At 37.5% G+C, this 18,345-nt stretch overlaps 1 protein-coding gene across 4 annotated transcripts in view; it reads right to left on the bottom strand.

Annotated features, from left to right (window-relative positions):
- Positions 1 to 18,345, bottom strand: part of MAST4 (microtubule associated serine/threonine kinase family member 4) — a 284,616-nt gene that overhangs the window by 5,065 nt on the left and 261,206 nt on the right. For all 4 annotated transcript variants that reach the window (XM_048930615.1, XM_048930616.1, XM_048930617.1 and 1 more), the window contains 10 exons: positions 15,803 to 15,904; positions 12,126 to 12,248; positions 11,786 to 11,898; positions 9,938 to 10,065; positions 9,612 to 9,844; positions 7,627 to 7,827; positions 5,272 to 5,501; positions 2,917 to 3,039; positions 1,448 to 1,584; positions 713 to 894 (listed from right to left, as the gene is read on the bottom strand). In XM_048930615.1, coding sequence (XP_048786572.1) covers positions 713 to 894; positions 1,448 to 1,584; positions 2,917 to 3,039; positions 5,272 to 5,501; positions 7,627 to 7,827; positions 9,612 to 9,844; positions 9,938 to 10,065; positions 11,786 to 11,898; positions 12,126 to 12,248; positions 15,803 to 15,904 — 1,572 coding nt within the window. The remainder of the gene's footprint in view (positions 1 to 712; positions 895 to 1,447; positions 1,585 to 2,916; positions 3,040 to 5,271; positions 5,502 to 7,626; positions 7,828 to 9,611; positions 9,845 to 9,937; positions 10,066 to 11,785; positions 11,899 to 12,125; positions 12,249 to 15,802; positions 15,905 to 18,345) is intronic.

Genomic DNA, 18,345 nt, shown 5'->3' with positions numbered 1-18,345 from the left:
GAATATGTGATGTCTGTTTCTACAGTGTTCCAAGATTTGGTAGACAGTGAGTCACTGAACTTCAAAAACCTCATTATTTCAGGATGTTGGTGTTTCTCCTTCCTCCCCTCTGTTTCCTTTACTTCAAGTTCTTGCCTACATCTATTCAAGAAGAACAGATAAATGCTTTCTGGCACTTCAAAGCAATGATCAGGGTGTTCCAAATAATTTACCTTCTGCAAGAGATTGTACAACAGTGTTTCTGTTTTCAGTAGACACTGAAATCATGATATGAAAAAGAGGCAGATGAGGCCTCTTTTTTTCCCATATTTCAGCACCCAGTTCATCTTTTCAACAAGTTGCATTCGCATTCACATAAGAGTCCATGCTAGTTCCATTCTTTTACCAACATTCTTTTACCAGCCTCTCCTAGACAAGATTTTACTTTTAACTCAAAGCTGGATTGGTTATTACAGAACTTGAAGCCACTGGACTTAAATCTTCTCTCAGACAAACCTCACAGACATTTTCATTTTAGGTACTTTTGTATTATACGAACACCTTTGGTTTCGCAGTAGAAACCTTTTCTCTTGTTTAGATAGAAACTAGCTGTTCGGTGATTGTTTGTCTAAACTTACTGCTCTCAGCAGAGCATAACAGATTTGGGGGCCTCACAAGAACCAGGATACACTTCAATTTCAAGTCACTCAATCCTCTGTTCTTTCACACTCACCAGATGGAAAATCAGGAGTGGAACGGTAGCTTGGGGTAGGTGACCTTGGAGACAAGCTGTGAGTTGGAGATCCAGGTAAGCTCTCCCCTGATGAAAGTGATCGGTTCAGGCAGGAGAAACTTCTGCTGGTGTGAAGAAGAGGAGAGGGCTGCTTGGCCAACTTTTTAAAGAGAGACCTCCTCCTAGTGTGGGAAGAGCAAAGCATTAATAAAAACGTAAGATGCACAAAGAACACTATTACCACAGGCAAAGCTCTGTGGATGAAGTTCAATCTACCACTATCCTCAAAAAAGGAAACATTATATCCTTGTTTGCCTGAATACAAACTACAGTGCAAAGCATGACCTTCTGAAAATATCATGACTGCTAATAGCTAAGATAGATATTTTAATTCGATCTAACTGTACTAAAATTTATTCTCAGCATTCCAGATGAACAATTAGTTCTTTATAAGTTTAGATTTTTGTTTTCTTAATTTAAGAGCCCATCAAAACTGAAGGACTATTTATACAGTACTAGCAATGTATTTGCAGAACACACATAAAATTAGCACAAAGTAGAAAAAGCATATAAACTTAGTGCTATAAAATTATGACCACAGAATCTCATAGAAGAAGGTAAAAAGAGGTGTAAAAGGCGTAAGAGACAACTGTATTAGCTTCATTTTTCAACAAATTCTTATGTATACATACACACAAGAACACACTTTCGTAATGAACCAAAAGGACTGCACACCTCTCTAAACTCTCTTTCTTCTTGGTTTTCTTACTGCGCCTGACCATTCGGCTCCTGCAGCTGTTTCTCCTGGCAGGTCCTGTCTTGATGGAAGTGTTTTCAAAAGGTGTTGTCATAATCAACACTTTGTTGCCACTCTGCCAAAATACAGAGAACCTTTAGGTTGAGCAATACAAGATCACAGAGCTTTAAACTGAAGTTACACTTAAAACCTAGATGCTTCAAAGCAGCATCAGCTTAAGAGCTGGCAGTGAGGGGAACAATACGCAGAAGTTGCACAGCTGATTTATATCTGATAAACAATGACTGGAAATTTCTCAAAATGCTGTCAAATTTTCTGAAATTCCTCCATTACAAGAACAAGCTTCAAGACAATGGGAAATTCCAGTGATTGTAGTTAGACAGACCAAGCATAATACTGCAATCTTCAAAGTTTCTATAGAAACATCTTTTTTCCCCACCAAGAACAGCTGTCACTGCACAGTGCTCTGTTCACTAGCCAGTCACATCTCAGGATACTAGCAATGACAAAACAGAGGAGATAAATTTCACTATGGGTCCTGATCAGTACTTTTACTTTATTCAAAAAAAGGAACATATAACTAAATTAAGATTTTTAGGGTTGCTTACATGAACAGAGAGATGACAGCTGTTCAGTAAAAAAATACAAGTGGAAATAAGTATATTTGTTTTTAAAAATCCAATCCTCCCTCTTAGTATGGCATAGTACTGCAACACAATTCTAATGCTCATACGAATTTTAATAAATTAATGTATGGTATCACATTTGGATAGCAACAATTTCATATTTTAGGTACATTCATATGAAGTATATTCTTCTGCACTGTGTGTGCAAGCTTGTTGCGTTTCTGCTTTTCTGCAGTTTTTATGCAGTTTTACCCAACTGCCATACATTGCAAAATTTTATCTCACAGGTTTCTTGCAGAACTGTAAAATGTGGAAGTTCCTCTTTGTTTCAAGACATTAAAAAAAAAAAAGATTTAAGCTTAAGTTAATTTGCATCTTTCCCCAGCTCTTTTTATTTCCTTCTATTTCATTGCCTTCTAGTCTTCTTTTATAACTAATTTTATAACTCACTTTTACAAACAAAACTGCATGGACCACCATTAAATTTGTTACTAATACAAGAAGTTAATATACTGCTATGTAAAATAATTCTGAATTTCTTCAGTCTGTGCTACAAAGATCACAAAAAAATCTGCAGCATAATGAGCTACAGTGAATAGTTAAAATCTTTTGTTTTTAAGAATAAAACATATCTAAATTTTCTAACGGAACAGGTCTCTAAAAACTCTGTAAGAGAGACACTGCAGAGGCTATTCATGAAAAGCCAACTGCGGGATCAGAATTTTATGAAGTATGTTTCTCTCTGAAGAAAGAAAACGTAACCCCACGATCCTACGTGAAAAAGAGCAATGGATTTTGTATCCCACATGTCTAGGAGTTACCTTTAACAACAACTCAATGACTTCCGTATGAACAAGACCATGCACTGGCTCTCCATTGATATGAGTAATTAGGTCCCCAGCTTTCAAACCAGCTTGATATGCTGCGCCTCCTTCTTCCACATTCTAGAAATCACAAATGAAAATAATAAACTCTTGTTAACTAATTCCCAGACTTTCAATAGTAGTTTTTTTTCATCGCTCTTGCTTATAAATATATAATATTCGTTATTATTATAATAATATAAATAACAGTTGGCTTTTTAACCCAACAAAGAAAACTTACAGATACCAAGTTCAGTGAAGGAAGACAAAAAGTACAGGCAAACTATTTCATCATCAATTGTTGCTTCATCTTTGAGCACAGGGCTAGAATTGTTTCAAAGCTCACTGAAATGCTGTGTCGCCATTTAATTCTGTTTAGCAGGGCACCATAAAAGCGTGCCCAACACAAAATTTCAGATCCAGATTTTAACATCTGACAGTGATAAATACTTGTGTAATAAAAGCAGTGCTCACATACAGTATTCTAATCACAATGCAAAGTTTTAACTCCACCACGTAGCCATGGACTCTTGGTATTTGGATCGAATTCATCAGCCTAACCCACTGGAGGGAACAGTGCAGGACAAAGCTGGTAAAGCACCAAAACAAAATGAATTGCAAATAATTTTGAAGGTGGCTGAAATAATCTATTACATTCTAAAATCAGCTTTTCAGGAATTTTAGGTCATGTAGCCAATACTGAGGCTACAGAGCCTCAGCAGTGGCTGAATACATAAATACGAAAGAATAAATAAATATCTGTAATCTTCTGAAAAATGTCAAGTTTCACTTTTACTGCAATACAAAATTATTTTTCTTCCCTTCCTTTCACTGATTTGACACCCTAGCAGACATGAGAACTCCAATTTTGGATTTATTATCACATATACACACTCTCTGCATTCAATGCTCTTGATGAACTAATAGGTCTGAGAGATAAAAAGCATGAATAAAACATGAATGATACTCTACTTCATCAGTAGCATTGCTATCTCAAAGCATACAATGGATACTTAGAATCTCATTCAAAACTCCAAAGCTTCTTACATACCTGTAAGGAATTTTTCAAAATTGTTTTAAGGTAGTTGGAATATGTTAGATTACTGTTTACATACACAAAGATATGTAAAATGTATAGTATATACATATATAATATATACCAATATGCGGCGTATAATATATAAACATCATACACAATCAAATTCAATTATATATATACACATATATTCTGTTAGTCTTTTTTCTGTACAATAGATCCTCAAAGGTTTTCACCATTAAAAATGATTTGCAAATTTCTACAGAAAAAAAAGTCAGTAGTTGAAAATATCCTACTTGTGAGTAGTAAAATATCTAACTAATCTGGCTTTTATGAATCTCCTAACCGAAGCAGTTTAACAAACTCCATGAATATTTCAACAGTTTACAATCTTCTAGTTTTGCAGATTCTGCTGCCAAAGAAAGGCTGCATCAACTCTTTAGTCTTTTATAAGCCACTGTAACCTCTTTACAAATGCCAAATTTGCTAGAAGTAAAACTGACTAACGTAGAAGGTCAGCATGAGGTCTGGGGGCCTCAGCAAGGGAGATGTAGACCTGCTGGAGTGGGTCCATAGCAGTAAATGAAGCTAGTCAGGGGGCTGGAGCACCTCTCCTCTAAAGAAAGGCTGAGGGAGCTAGGCTTATTCAGTATGGAGAAGAAAAGACTGCATGGAGATCTCACTGCTGATTTCCAGTTCTTAAAGGGAGCCTATAAGCAGGAGGGAGATCAACTTTTTACATGGTATGATAGTGACAGGACAAGTGGGAACATTTTTAAACAAAAAGAAGAGAGTTTAGATTGGATGTTAGGAGGATATGCTTTACTCAGAGAGTGGTGAGGCATTGGAACAGGTTGCCCAGAGCTGAGGATGCCCCATCCCTAGAGACGTTTAAGGGCAAGTTGGATGGGACCCTGAGCAACCAGGTCTAGTGGGAGGTGACCCTGTCCACAGCATGGGGGTTAGAGGGGGATGATATGTCCCTTGATGATATGCCCTTTGATGCCCCTTCCAATATAAGTCATTCTGTACTTCTGTGATGATAAGTAGGTACTACTTCTGTCAAAGATGTGTATTATATTGGTTTGGGTTGCTACAGCCAGCACTGGCATTGTGCAGTCACAAATTTTCTTCTCAAACTACTACTCAGCACATTACCACTTATACTACACTACATTTCCAGAGTAGCTGTCAACAGATACCCTGTGTACAAAAGATCAAAAGTAAATATATCATTAGTTTCCTCTGGATTTATGGAAATAAAATTATTATCTTACCCAAACAATATGGTGCACAGTGTAAATATCACTGTCTCCCACATAAACCCTGATTGCTCGGATGGTGAAGCCGTATTTTTTTCCTGAACTGTGAATTACAATTGGCTGATGAGGACTTGCAGTAGCAACTGAAGAATCACGACTAGGAGAGGAATCTCGAGAGGACGAAGGATCAGATGATAGCGAATGAGGAGACATTGGACTTCCCAAAGGAGAAACACCGAACACATCTGGAAGAAAAAAAACACCAGTTACTCTGAACGCACACAAACACAGACACAAATCTGACAATCTGCTTAAAGGCATTATTCTGCAAAAATATTTCACTGTCTTGGCTTAAAACCCCTCTCCTTTGCACTAACCATGAATCTCAGTAAATCAGAAGCCTGACAAACAACCCGATATGAGAAATAAATTTCTCTTCCCACAATAAAATCCCTATTTCTCAGGAATAACACGTTACATGTAAACTTTGTCCTTTTAATTAGAAAATACACATATGTTGTTGTGAATATACCCAAAACCAGGCACTGAGTGGTAAACCAGCAGTGGTAAGAAAGCATTCACTTATCTTTTGGATTCAGTCACATACCTAAAAACACAGTATCTTGTTGTACGTGGACAGTGACTCAGAATGCCTGTACCAAACTTCAATTTCTAAAAACTATTTGTTTTACTGTTTTGAAAGCACCCTGAGCTCACACTTGTGCAAATGTAAACACAATTGTGGGAGAATAAAAAAAGTACTTTAATGATTACAACAGGGTGACAGTTGTTGAAAGGAATGCAAGCCAGAAATATTCCAGCTGGCTTTTGTGCCAAGTAATGTCATGTGAAGAGAGATAACACTTTGTCAACCAACTACTGCAGTCCGACTCCCGGATGTGAGCCACCAGAGGGTCCTACAGATATGTAACCATGTATCACATGGGTTAACATTGAAATCCCATGTAGCAATCTAACCCACAGAGAGCTTTTAATGTCACCCTCTGACTCCGAAGCATTCTCAGATTACCCCATCTTCTTCTGTCTGAAATGCAGGACAAGTGCTTTGACTCTCAGCCATAGGTCTTACAGCTCAGTAACAATGGGCATCCCTTTCTATACTTTATATTACTCATGAACATGAATAAGGTGGGATTTTTGTTAGTAATAGCCAGAGCTATCGTATGAGATTTTGGTTGATATAAACGTAACGACAACATTCCCATGTGTAGACAAAGCTAAGTTTAGATTTCATAGAATGTTGAGATTAAACTCAAAGAATCCCCCATTTTAACAAACATGGTAACTCAGACTACATCATCCCTGAACTTAGCAGCTCTCAACCTATAGAAATACAGAAACCTGTGAAATGAATCACTAGAATACAAAACTGATAAATAACATGCTTGGCCATGTGTATTATCTACATGTGCATCACGCTTTTCTGATGGCCAGTCTGAATAATTAATGTGCCTTGTAGGCCTTTTACTAGCAGGAGAAAAAACTGGTACTGAGTGCTACAGGGGTACATCAAATAACATCTCTGACTTACGGACAGAGTGATTACTTGGAAGAAACAGTCTACACAAAGAATAAGCTCAGAGTGTTTCCCACTTTGTAAATTTTTTAACAACAAACAAAGAAGCCAAAGTTTTGTTACTTACATATATTAACTATATTAGATAAACTTTATGTATGGCCCAAGCTAATTCCTCTTCACTCAATGTGGCTCAGACAAGCCAAAAGGCTAGATACTCACAGAAGGCAGAGTTAAGATGCAAGTCCTTTTTGCTCAGTTGCGGCAATTTGGACTTTTATTCTGAATTACTATGGCATAAAATGCCAGTGCCCCATCTAGAAACACCCAGTACTACTCCTGTACTTTCGCCACTTCAAAGCAGTATTTCTGGCTTCACATTTGGTTTACTACATATAAGCCAATGTGGTACAGAAGAGAGTTTAGCTTTCAAGCTATTTTCACTTCAGACTTCACTCTGGCTCATCATCTTTCTGTTGAAGAGACGAAAGAATTAGGGTGTTGTAACAGAATAGCACCTATTCATGATGCTGTACAAGTGAGATGCTTAGGACTTAAGCTACAGTCATACTAGAGGATGAAGTAGAGCGAAGCCTGTATCCTTTCTGCGCAGCACTGTAGTTACCACTACGTGACAGTCTGTCATCAGAGCAAATCCCTCAGCTGTGATTTGACTACTCTAAATTGAAGACCAGACTGGATCTTTAGTCACATATAAATTACAGAAATAAAAATGTGACAAAAAACCCATTCTGGGCTCACCAAAATCTTGGATTTACATCAGAAACCATGCACTATGCACAAATTACATCAAAGGACAGAGTTAGCTTTACCTCCTGGGATCATGAGGGACAAAGCACTTGCAGAAAGGGACTTTGTAACTTTTCCAGAGATCTTCTTTTTCTCTGTACTTTCTAATCTCTGACGAGCCATCTGAAATGCAACTTCAGTGGGAGGCTTTGAGGAGTTATCTGTGCTATCCGCACATTCGCTTCGTCCGTTCATCTGATCTAAGTGCTCCGAAAAACTGCCAACTGTACAAAGAAAATGGGATAAACGCAATGAGACAAAACTGAAGGTCAGGGAAAGGAAACAGTGCAACTGTGAGAAGTTTTTTCCTTCTGTCTAGAAATTCACAAAAAGCCAATTTGGAAATCTGAAGAACTCTCTCAAACATGCACAAATTCAACAGAATGAACTGAAATAATACTGTCTGCAATATATTGTATTCACTGACGGAAGCAGAATGTAAACAAAAGCAGAAGCAAGTCTGGTAGCTCAACATGCAATATCAGCCTTGAAGAACTTTAACATGCATTGAACACACATAAACATACAATAAACATTTATTTTTCACATGGACTTCTAAAGCAAACAACAGGTTCCAACCCTAAGTTGCTAACAGCTTAACAACTTTTCCAAAGTAATTAAAACACTACCTGTACTCCTACTTATCATTATTATCTTTTGCTTTTATTTGTTCAGTGATTTTTTGTTTTTTAATCGCTCTCAGAAAAGGGAAGATACCAGGCACTAAAGACTCAGTATTACAACCCTACTGGTATTATTCTATCACCTCCCATAATGAAAGAAAATAGAATTTGAAAAAACAATGATGGACCTCTACCAGTAAAATTGTATGAAATGAGCATCAAGAGTCTCCTAACTTTGATTAAAACTATTTCCTATTTTTTATTTAAGGTCACAGAATATCCCATTGCTAATGGGATATGGAAATAAATGAAATTATTCTTAAGTGTAATTAGTAACTGACAAAAGAGTAAGAGATGTTTTGTGTTAACATCTTTGGCTAGCAGCTAGATTAATCAACATGACACTGAGAAGGGAGTGAGCACACACAAGGTTTTGGACAAGGGAAAGAGATGGAGGTGGTTATACAGTTCAACAGGTTTGAGGATGTATTCCCAGAACTAGTGGTCGAGGGAAGAAAAAATGCAGATTATGGAGGAAATCACGGGTATGAGAATAGAAAAAAGACAGAATACAATGATTAGCAAGTCAACTCATTGAATTACAAATCATCTGGTAAATATGGAGATGAAGTAATTCAAGCCAACACAGGGACAAATATGAGATTGATACAAGCCTAGATCTGTATTAAGTACCAGATTTTCCAACAGTTACATAAAACTTTCCTCTGAAGGTACAAAACCAGCAAGATAATAGGGCTCTGGATTCCTCAGCAGTGCACTCAAATGCTTGTGCTGGGAAATGGAAGCATAAAGGAGATATATTATTTAAGTAGAGAATGGATTACTACATTTCTTCCTGGATTTTAAATGACACAAGTGATTCCACAAGTCAAAGGTTACACTGCCAATTCTGAAACAAATATATATCACTGCAAAGTCTTAAAAACACTCTGAAGTGTTAGCACAGCCTTGGAAAACACATCAACTGGAAAGACTCTAGCGTTATCAATCAAAAATCACCAACACAGACAAGAAAAGAAATAAAAACAGTCTTTTGAGTTCTCATGCTATCTAAGACTCATCTTCTCAAGAAAAGGATTCTGCCAAGGATCTATGGACAAATCAGCACTTTATTCACTTGCTAGAAGCGCTGGAGAGTTAGTGAAACAATGCCAACTGCTGGCATTTCTAAAAAATGCTCATGCTATTTCATGTTTCATGAGATTTTACTGATATGAAACTCAGCCTGAAACAGAACCCTTTTAGGATCTTTTATTTTAAAGTGGTACTGAAACACAGGATTTCTAAATCCATGAATGATAGTGCTAAGCAAAGATCCACAACTGTTTCTAACATCAGCAGTTAAGAGACACAACGTGAATTACCTGACAGTGTGGAGCTGCTTATTGTACTTGCTGGAGTTGTTACTTCAGGTTCGTCTGGCACTATTTCTTCACTCACTAATGCAGGCTTTTCCTGCTCTTCCTGTGCTCCAGCTAAGCAGGTAGAATCATCTTGTTCTCCTTCTGCAGATATGGCCAGTTTTGGCAACAAACCAGAACTATGTCGTTGCCTGCTACTCTCGGTGTCAGAGGAGATGGATGTAGATACTTGTTGTCTGCATCAAAAATAAGCAAACTCTCATGCAGTTACCAAGATGAGGCAGCCTGATACCTGACAAGCAGGACACAGACCACTTTCTTCTACTTACATTTCAGAATATTCTGAACTCCAGCTTAAAGATTCCACTGAAGGCAATGTGACACTTTTTGTTTTATCTCCTGCATCCTCCTTTTCATCACCTTGTGTTTGAGAAACTCGGTCTATGCTACTAAACACCTATTACAGACAACAACAACAAAAGACATAAAGAAGCTGCTCATCACTGACACATTTGATACAAAAAATTATTCAAGTGGTGCTCTACATGTTCCAAATTCTTATACAGGTAAACAACATGAACTACACAATTCTTAAGCCTTTAAAAATTTCTACAGAGTTTCTATTCTTAACACATTTTCTTGTTTTGCTTTTTTGGCTCCTTACAGAGAGGGTCTTGATTAGCAACTCTTCTCATTGTAAATTCAACAGCTTTCTTCCAATTTCATAGTCTCCATAAGACAACAGACAAAATCCATAGGCTTGAGGTCTCCAGGTTATCAGTGGAAATATTGATTTCACTCCAAATCATAAAGTTAAAAAAGAAAAAACCTACCCCTTGGGTACTGACTTAGTATCTACAAAACCTACCCCTTGGGTACTGATAGTATCTACTAGATAGGTGAAGAAAGTACAAAAATGAATCTCAATTGACGCAGAAGTTAAAAATAAATGACTTAGCTGAAGGATTTAGAAAAAAATCTGACCACCAGAAGTCTGTTTACTTACCTGACAAGTAGCATACAAATACTGCTGGCTGTAATATACTACATATTGTGAGTCGCAGCTAGAGATGTCATGACGTAATGATGTTAACACAACAAATCACCATTGTGATACAGAGCTTTGAAAAAGGTAGAAGTTCACAGAATGCTATAATGATTGAGGTTGAAAAGCATCTCTGGAGGTCACCTGGTTCAGCCCTTGCTCCAGCCCAGAGCAGGCTGCTATTTCCAGCTGGCTTTTGATCTCCAAGGAGACTCTACAACCTCTTTAGGGAACCTGTGCCAGTGCTCTGTCAGCCACACAGTAAAGCAATGCTCACACTGAACTTTCAGAGTTTCAGTTTGTGCCCACTGCCTCTTTTTAAATTGTCTCCAAAGAAGTAAGCCTTCTTGTCCAAGTTATCCTCAGAATAGCTGCAACGTTAATATCTGAATATCTGAATTTGAAATGTGCCATCAAGTGAAAATAAGAAATTCACGTAGAATAAGGATAATTATATCAACAGCCCCTCCCTCTGCTCATCTATATATCTTATATCACAGATATAATAGACATCTGATACTGCAAAGCCAGTATAAAATGCACCAGTTAAAGCATAAGTCCGAAAAGACAAAAGATATAAACATACACTTTCAAAATACCTTTAGATAGGTTCTAAACAGGTTCAAGAAACTGCTCGTTAATAGAAAGCTTTTCCAAATCAGTGTTGACTGCTCTTTAAGACTAATAGCATGCCGATGAGGCATTCTGATTCTTAATCCATTATACCCTCTGCCAGTTTTTCCTCTACAAAAGATCCTGAGCACACTCACTCTTCTTGTTGTATTCCTATACAGCAGTAATTAGCTCTCTCCTTTTAGACAGCCAGTTTGTCTTCATGGCATTCAAATCACTTGCTCAAATCCACATCTTTCCTTAACTGACAAGCTAAATACTACCTTGCTTTTCATTGCAGTTTACTGTCATTTAAACTCACTGCTAGTATCGGCTACCACTATATTTTTACACCATCATCTGCAAGATACCCATTTTTTTTTACCCATCATTTTCAGTTAAAATTTCAAGAAACAATGCTATATGCACCTCTTCCATTTCTAATGTTTCCAAACTCTAGAAAAGCAGCAAAATATTTATGCATACAATATGTATTAACATTATAGCAATTTTTACTTACTTTTGAAAATCTGTGTGAACATGAGGAAAACTGTCTTATCTCCAAATTGAAATCCTCATCATTTGTATCATCTTCTTCCTCAGTTTCCATGTGGTGGTATTTCTCAGAACGAGCTACAAATAAGAAAAATAAATTAACTGAATTTTTCAGGAGGATTGAGTTATAAATCTTACTATTAGCCAAAAGCTTTATTATATTCTTATTTGTTCTGCAATGTCATACCACCACTGAAACTGTACAGTTGCCAGTGGTTCTTGTAAGCTCTAAACAAATACAAAATTGCAAGATTATTTTAACAAGATTTTCATTGCATTTTTCTTTAATGCAAGCAAATACCCACTGTCAAAATAACTTGTGTCATCTTCAGACTCCAACTGTGGAATAAACTCTGCTTTTTGTCTGAGCAGACCGTTCCAGTCAAGGCTCCTGAAGAACTGATGTTGCTTTACTTCATATGCACCACCTGGGGGAGCCAGAGAAAAACAGTGAGCAAACGACACCAAATCCTCTGACATTGTTTCAACTAAATTCCTGGTCAAGAGAATGTAAATTAGCATGGAAAGGACAGTCACCCCTTCCTGCAGGCAGGAACCTTTACTACTCCTTTTCACTGGCGTCACCTAAACCTGTCAGAGCAGCACCCCTGTTTTCTTTGTTCAGTGGTGGTGGTATTGCCTTTTCTTTCAACATTTCTATTTTTCTAGATAGACTAATAATAATGCATCAATCACACATCATCTAAAAAGTAAAGTCTGAAAGTAAAATGTAGATGCATGAGTAATTGCAAGTTAGAAAGTATGGGAGAATTATTCTTAATAGTTGCTCAATGTAAATACCACTGCTGATTAGGAATTCCTTTTGGTGTTTTACGGTAGTGATACACAGCTCTACAGAAAATATTTTGTAATTTAGCTTATTATGGATCACTGCCTTGATTTTATAATTTGTTGAACAGCTGCATTAGTTTCCAATTAAAAACAGAATCTGTTAGAACACAATACAATACTGAAATAACAGTAAACCGTAACAATAAAATACTGAAATTGCCTGGAGAGGTGAGTGGGGATATTAACAAGCACAGAAGTAATTTTGTAAGCTGGACATACAAACTACTGCACAGTCAATCCAACTTGATATGCCAAGGGTAAGTCAGGACAAAGCCATGGAAAAAGTATGAATCTTCTAGGATTGGTCTTTATGATCTACAAATATTTCAAGATTTCTACGCTGGATTCATTGATTTGTTGGGCTGCAGCTGGGAAAAATTCATAAAAGCCAAATCTTCCCAAAAGAGATCAATACCACATCTAGTCATAAGTAACTAGCCATAGAGTAATCACCTTTCTTAAAGCAACAATGGGATATTACAGCAAATTTTATAGTTCTTGACTAGTTTTCAGACACTTCAAATCAATCCATCACTTTTCTTCTTCTTCAAAAGAGTACAGTACCTGTCTTTCAAATTGACCATGTTACTAAGGTCTCCTGAGAAAATGCACAATTACCATTTCAATGGAATGTTATGCAGCTAGCTAATATGTATTAAACAGATAGGACAATCATCTGAAATGTACGGTGGAGCCTGGGATAAAAAGCACTGTTTTGCATTGCCCCTGTGGGACCCGTTCTGTTGCAGACTCCTGTTTCTGTGAGTTGTTTCTGACAAATAAAAAACTGCACTGTGGCTTCTGAACACTCCTCTGTGCTTCAAAGAAATGGCTGCAAGATTTTTTCTTCAGACTGCCAGCTCTTGAGAGACCACAAACAGTCCAAAGAAGCCAGTTCCTAGGTAAACAGAGCAGATGCTCCCTGTGGCTGCACTGATCACTGCAACTCTTAAGCCTAATTCTTGCCAATTTACTTCTTCATCCGTTACAAAACGGAGACAGAATTTGCAAGCTACTTGTAGTTCAGCCTCTCACAGGTTGACAGTCTTGCATAAACACTACAACTGACTAGGAAAAGGCAACCTGGCAATGAAACAAAAATCTCTGAAAGGTATTTTGTGCTATATGCTTATGCATGCGTTTGAAACAAGGGAACAGAATTATCCCTGGCCCTTCATTTTAACTATAGTGATGGTGCCCTCTGCAGTAGGATGAACAGAAAGCAACTGGAGAAACCACCTTGGGCACAGTACAACTCCCTCACTTTATTTTAACATTGGGCAAGAGTGAAAAACAAATCTACTGGATGTAATTTGTTCCAAATCATAAGCTACAGGGAAGACTGTTCACAGATCCCATGCATTCAGGGAGCAAGTCATTTCTGCCACTTGACCACTTCCCAAAAGAAGACCTGTAGTTTGACACCATGTCAACAGCACTTGGAACCTGGGTTGTATTCAAGTTCCTATGAATAGATCAGTTATGAGCTGATTACTACCACCACTTTTTAATTTAGCTCGAAAAATATGCATCATCCTCTGAATGTGGGACCTAGCTTTGACAGTAATTTTATCAGTAGTCATGATGTCTCGATCTGTCACTTGGTTTCCTTAGAGTCCACATTATACGTATACAAATGATACACATTATTTAGCCCAAGTAGGACTATATATTTAGGCCTTTTTACACGGAAAGCTTCTTCTGCTCTGTTTACTCAGTTCTTTGCGAGTGGGATGGTGGACAGTGACTAGGGCTCCCACACACACTAACACTTTGAAAATAATATGCAATATTCTTTGTTTCTGTCTTTCATTCAAATTCCCCAAAACATCCTGCTGCATCAGAGTGTGGCCAGCAGGTCAAAGGAGGTGATCCTCCCCCTCTACTCTGCCCTGGTGAGGCCTCATCTGGAGTACTGTGTCCAGTTCTGGGCTCCCCAGTACAAAAAAGACAGGGATCTCTTGGAAAGAGTCCAGCGGAGGGCCACGAAGATGGTGAAGGGCCTGGAGCATCTCTCCTATGAAGAAAGGCTGAGTGATCTGGGTCTGTTCAGCCTTGAGAAAAGAAGACTGAGAGGGGACCTGATCCAGGTCTATAAATATCTGAGGTGTGGGGGGCAGAATGGTGAGGCTGGACTCTTTTCAGTGGTGAGTGGAGACAGGACAAGGGGAAACGGCCAGAAACTGGAGCACAGGAAGTTCCGCACAAACATGCGCAAGAACTTCTTTACAGTGAGGTGACGGAGCACTGGAACAGGCTGCCCAGGGAGGTGGTGGAGTCTCCTTCTCTGGAGATGTTCAAGACCTGCCTGGATGCCTACCTGTGCGACCTGCTGTAGGGAACCTGCTTTGGCAGGGGGGTTGGACTCGATCTCTACAGGTCCCTTTCAACACCTGCAATTCTGTGATTCTGTGATCAACCCACTAATGCATAAACTCTATTACATGAAGTCACAGTGCTTTAATTAGCCAGTACAGGCTAACTGTACCAAATACAGAATGTCAAATTATTCATCTGATAAGGAACATGTTTGGCACTGAATGACCACAGCAGAATAAGCTGACCATTTGTGTTCTCTCTGATACCCGTTTATTTTCTTAACATTCATGCTTTTAATTTCATTATTTTTTATGCAAGGCTCTAGTTCTGAATGGTAATGGTAGGACTTTCCAGTCATTTCTGAGTAATTAATTCATCACCCATCCAAAAGTCTGAAGGAACTAATTTGCCAGGTGAAGATGCTTCTGGAAGAAAGAGCATCAGTTGTGTATGGATTCTCCTTCTCTAGTTCTATGTCTAATTATTTAATACTGTGTTCATGAAAAAACCCCACTTAATGGCTAACAGCATCTCTGACACATCTTTGCTTTACTTATTCAAGTAAAAGAGAAGTAAAATAATAATCATATTTAAACATCACAAAATGAACAGCCATCATCTTGCTTAGGCATTATTACTCATTTAAATCCATAAATTTCCTCTTGTCATAACTGCATGTCATGTTACTCATCCTGAAAGATGTTCCTCAGACAAAAAAAACAAAAACAACCACGAATAAGAGTGTAGTGACCTCTGCAGAACATAAGTTACTTCTAGCACAGAAACAATATTTGGACTAGTTTGTCCTAACCTGTTCCCAGTCTTTCCAAGGGATTCTGCCTGAGCAGCAGGGTAATGAGATCCTGAGCATCTGGAGGTGGTGCTTCATCCTTTTCAGGCCAGATGATTTCATCTAACAGAAAAAATAGCTTGTTATTATTTAAGTCTGATTCCAACATTCAGAAAAGAACTGTGTGAAGCTGTCATCATAAGCTAGTCAGAGTTCAGGAAACTTTATCAAGTTGCTCCGCTGCATACCAATTATTTCTGATTTTCATACTCTTCACACAGACCACATAAACTTATTTTTATAAACAGTGCTTAACCACAGGGAAAACTATTATTAACACTATCATGCTTGTATTCATCCTTCCCACAGCCATCCCTGTAAATGCCGTATCATTATGGTTTAAATTTTAGTTCTATTCCATGGAAACTGCCGATAATACAGACACAGCTGACCTGACTCAGCAGTCAGAGATCACATCCATAGTCCTGCTCTAACACTACTAGGTACACTGAAGTTATTACACCCATGGCAAAGGTTGAGGTATTATCATCTGTTCTGGGAGACTATGTCAGTGCAGCTTTTTTCCGGGTCTCCCACAGTTCACACGAAAACGCTTGCACCTCTGTATTAAAGAGGCTTTACTTAGCAAGTTGCACCTAAATCCTGCAATCACAATATTAACTTTGCAACATTCAAGTAAAACTGAATAAAATTTTTTCCAAACCTATGTTTAAATTAAATATTGGAAAATAGCATCAGTTTAAAGATTAACACAAACTTTGTGACAGCTTACACAATAATTTTTATCTGAATTTTAGGTGAGGTTGCCTTCACAAATGTAATAGATCACAGGTTTACACAAAATCCTGCAGTAGTTTTTTAGGAGGTACAAAAATTTCAGTATCAGAGAAACAGAGTATTAGGACCTCAGAAAACAAAAGAATGTTAAGGATTTTGCTGTAATCATATGACTTAGATTTTTCATTTGAAATTGATATCATTTTAGAAACAATTATCAGAAGGCTTAAACTTTGTATTTTGAAGTATAAAGAAAGGTACTGAAATAAACAGGCATGAAATGTAACCTGTTTCTGGAGGATTATTATTAAATCCTATCATATTAGGCATCTATTTTACACTGAAGCCTCCCAGTTTACTCATAAAACTTGAAGGGAGAGGCAAACTACAACCAAAAAGGAAGAAGCTAAAATGAGGGGCCTTAACTGAGTCATGAGAAATGCAGACCTCATGAACAGAGACTAGAATACAATGCTGTGCTATAGTTTGGACTCCATAACATGACTTTTTCAGTTGAATTCAAAGGGGCCATATATTATAGCAAAGAAATCTATTCAAGAAAAGAATTCATCTGCAGATACTGACAGTAGGAGTGATTACAGGAGGACATTCAAAACTTAAAAGGAAAAAATTACAAGAAAAATATCAAAAAATAAAGTATGTTGACCAACAGTGTTGTAGAGTAGCAAGAATGGATCATGTTTGCATAAATACACTTCTATAAATAATCTCTAGACAAATCACATGGATGAAGTTATTTGCCTAAGTATCAGTTAGTTTGTAACGTATGACATTTTAGTTTACAAAACGTAAAATTCATGTAACGTGCAAAATATAAAGATCAAATTTAGTCATTAAATTTGGACTACTCCCTCACCTCCATTCAAAGATCTTAATGATACAAACATATGCACATGTGTTTGGAAATGCAGTAAAAACACGGATTACTTCCATGTTCACCTGCCCACAGCTTCTATAGCAGTCTAAACCTGATTTGGAAAATAAAGCATACTATATACTGCAGACATGATGCATCAAGAACAAAGTCAGCATCTGCTGCTTGTGTTAATTAAACAGTTGATTCTCTTTGCCACTCAGGCCTCAGCATATCACATCGGAAAACATCATGGTTATATATCCATAAACAGCTAGAATGTGGTAATATGTCAAAAGCAAATCCTTTTCACTGAAGTCTGCAAACATACTTGGCTTTCAGCATCACCGACGGAGAAGAGCGCGGTGACGACAAACTATCTCCTTGTGAATAAATGGGGATTTGCTGTGTTCTCGGAGAAAAAGGATCCAGAGGTTCACTTAGTTTTGTTTTGGTTAGTTTTGTTTTGGTCTTAGTGGATCTTTTAAGAAGACCATAAGACAGACTGGGAAAAATTCAGTAACAGAGGTGCTGTTCTGTTAAACTTTTGGCATAAATAGAGGCCTTCTACATCTATGCATCTGGAAAATTTATGGAAACAGCAGGTACGATAGTAAATGATTCTGTTTAATTATCATTCAGTTTTGCCACAAGCCTCATAACAACACTTAGGGTCAGCTTGCAGGTTAACATCTAAAAGGTTATTGAATTTTAAATGAAAGAAGAACAGCTGTTACAGGAATAACATTACACTAAAACAATCACAAATGAAATCATTAACAATCTGTGAATTGAATTTGTTTCCTTCTCTTTCTCATTATTTATTATTTGGGAGACATTTGTTTCAAGGCTTTATCACATCTCTGTTAATTTCTTCATCATGCCATGAGGC

The sequence above is a fragment of the Lagopus muta genome, chromosome Z (assembly GCF_023343835.1).
Source record: "Lagopus muta isolate bLagMut1 chromosome Z, bLagMut1 primary, whole genome shotgun sequence".
NCBI lineage: Eukaryota > Metazoa > Chordata > Aves > Galliformes > Phasianidae > Lagopus > Lagopus muta.
The sequence above is the reverse complement of the archived record's forward strand: the minus strand, read 5'-3'. Positions and strand labels throughout refer to the sequence as shown.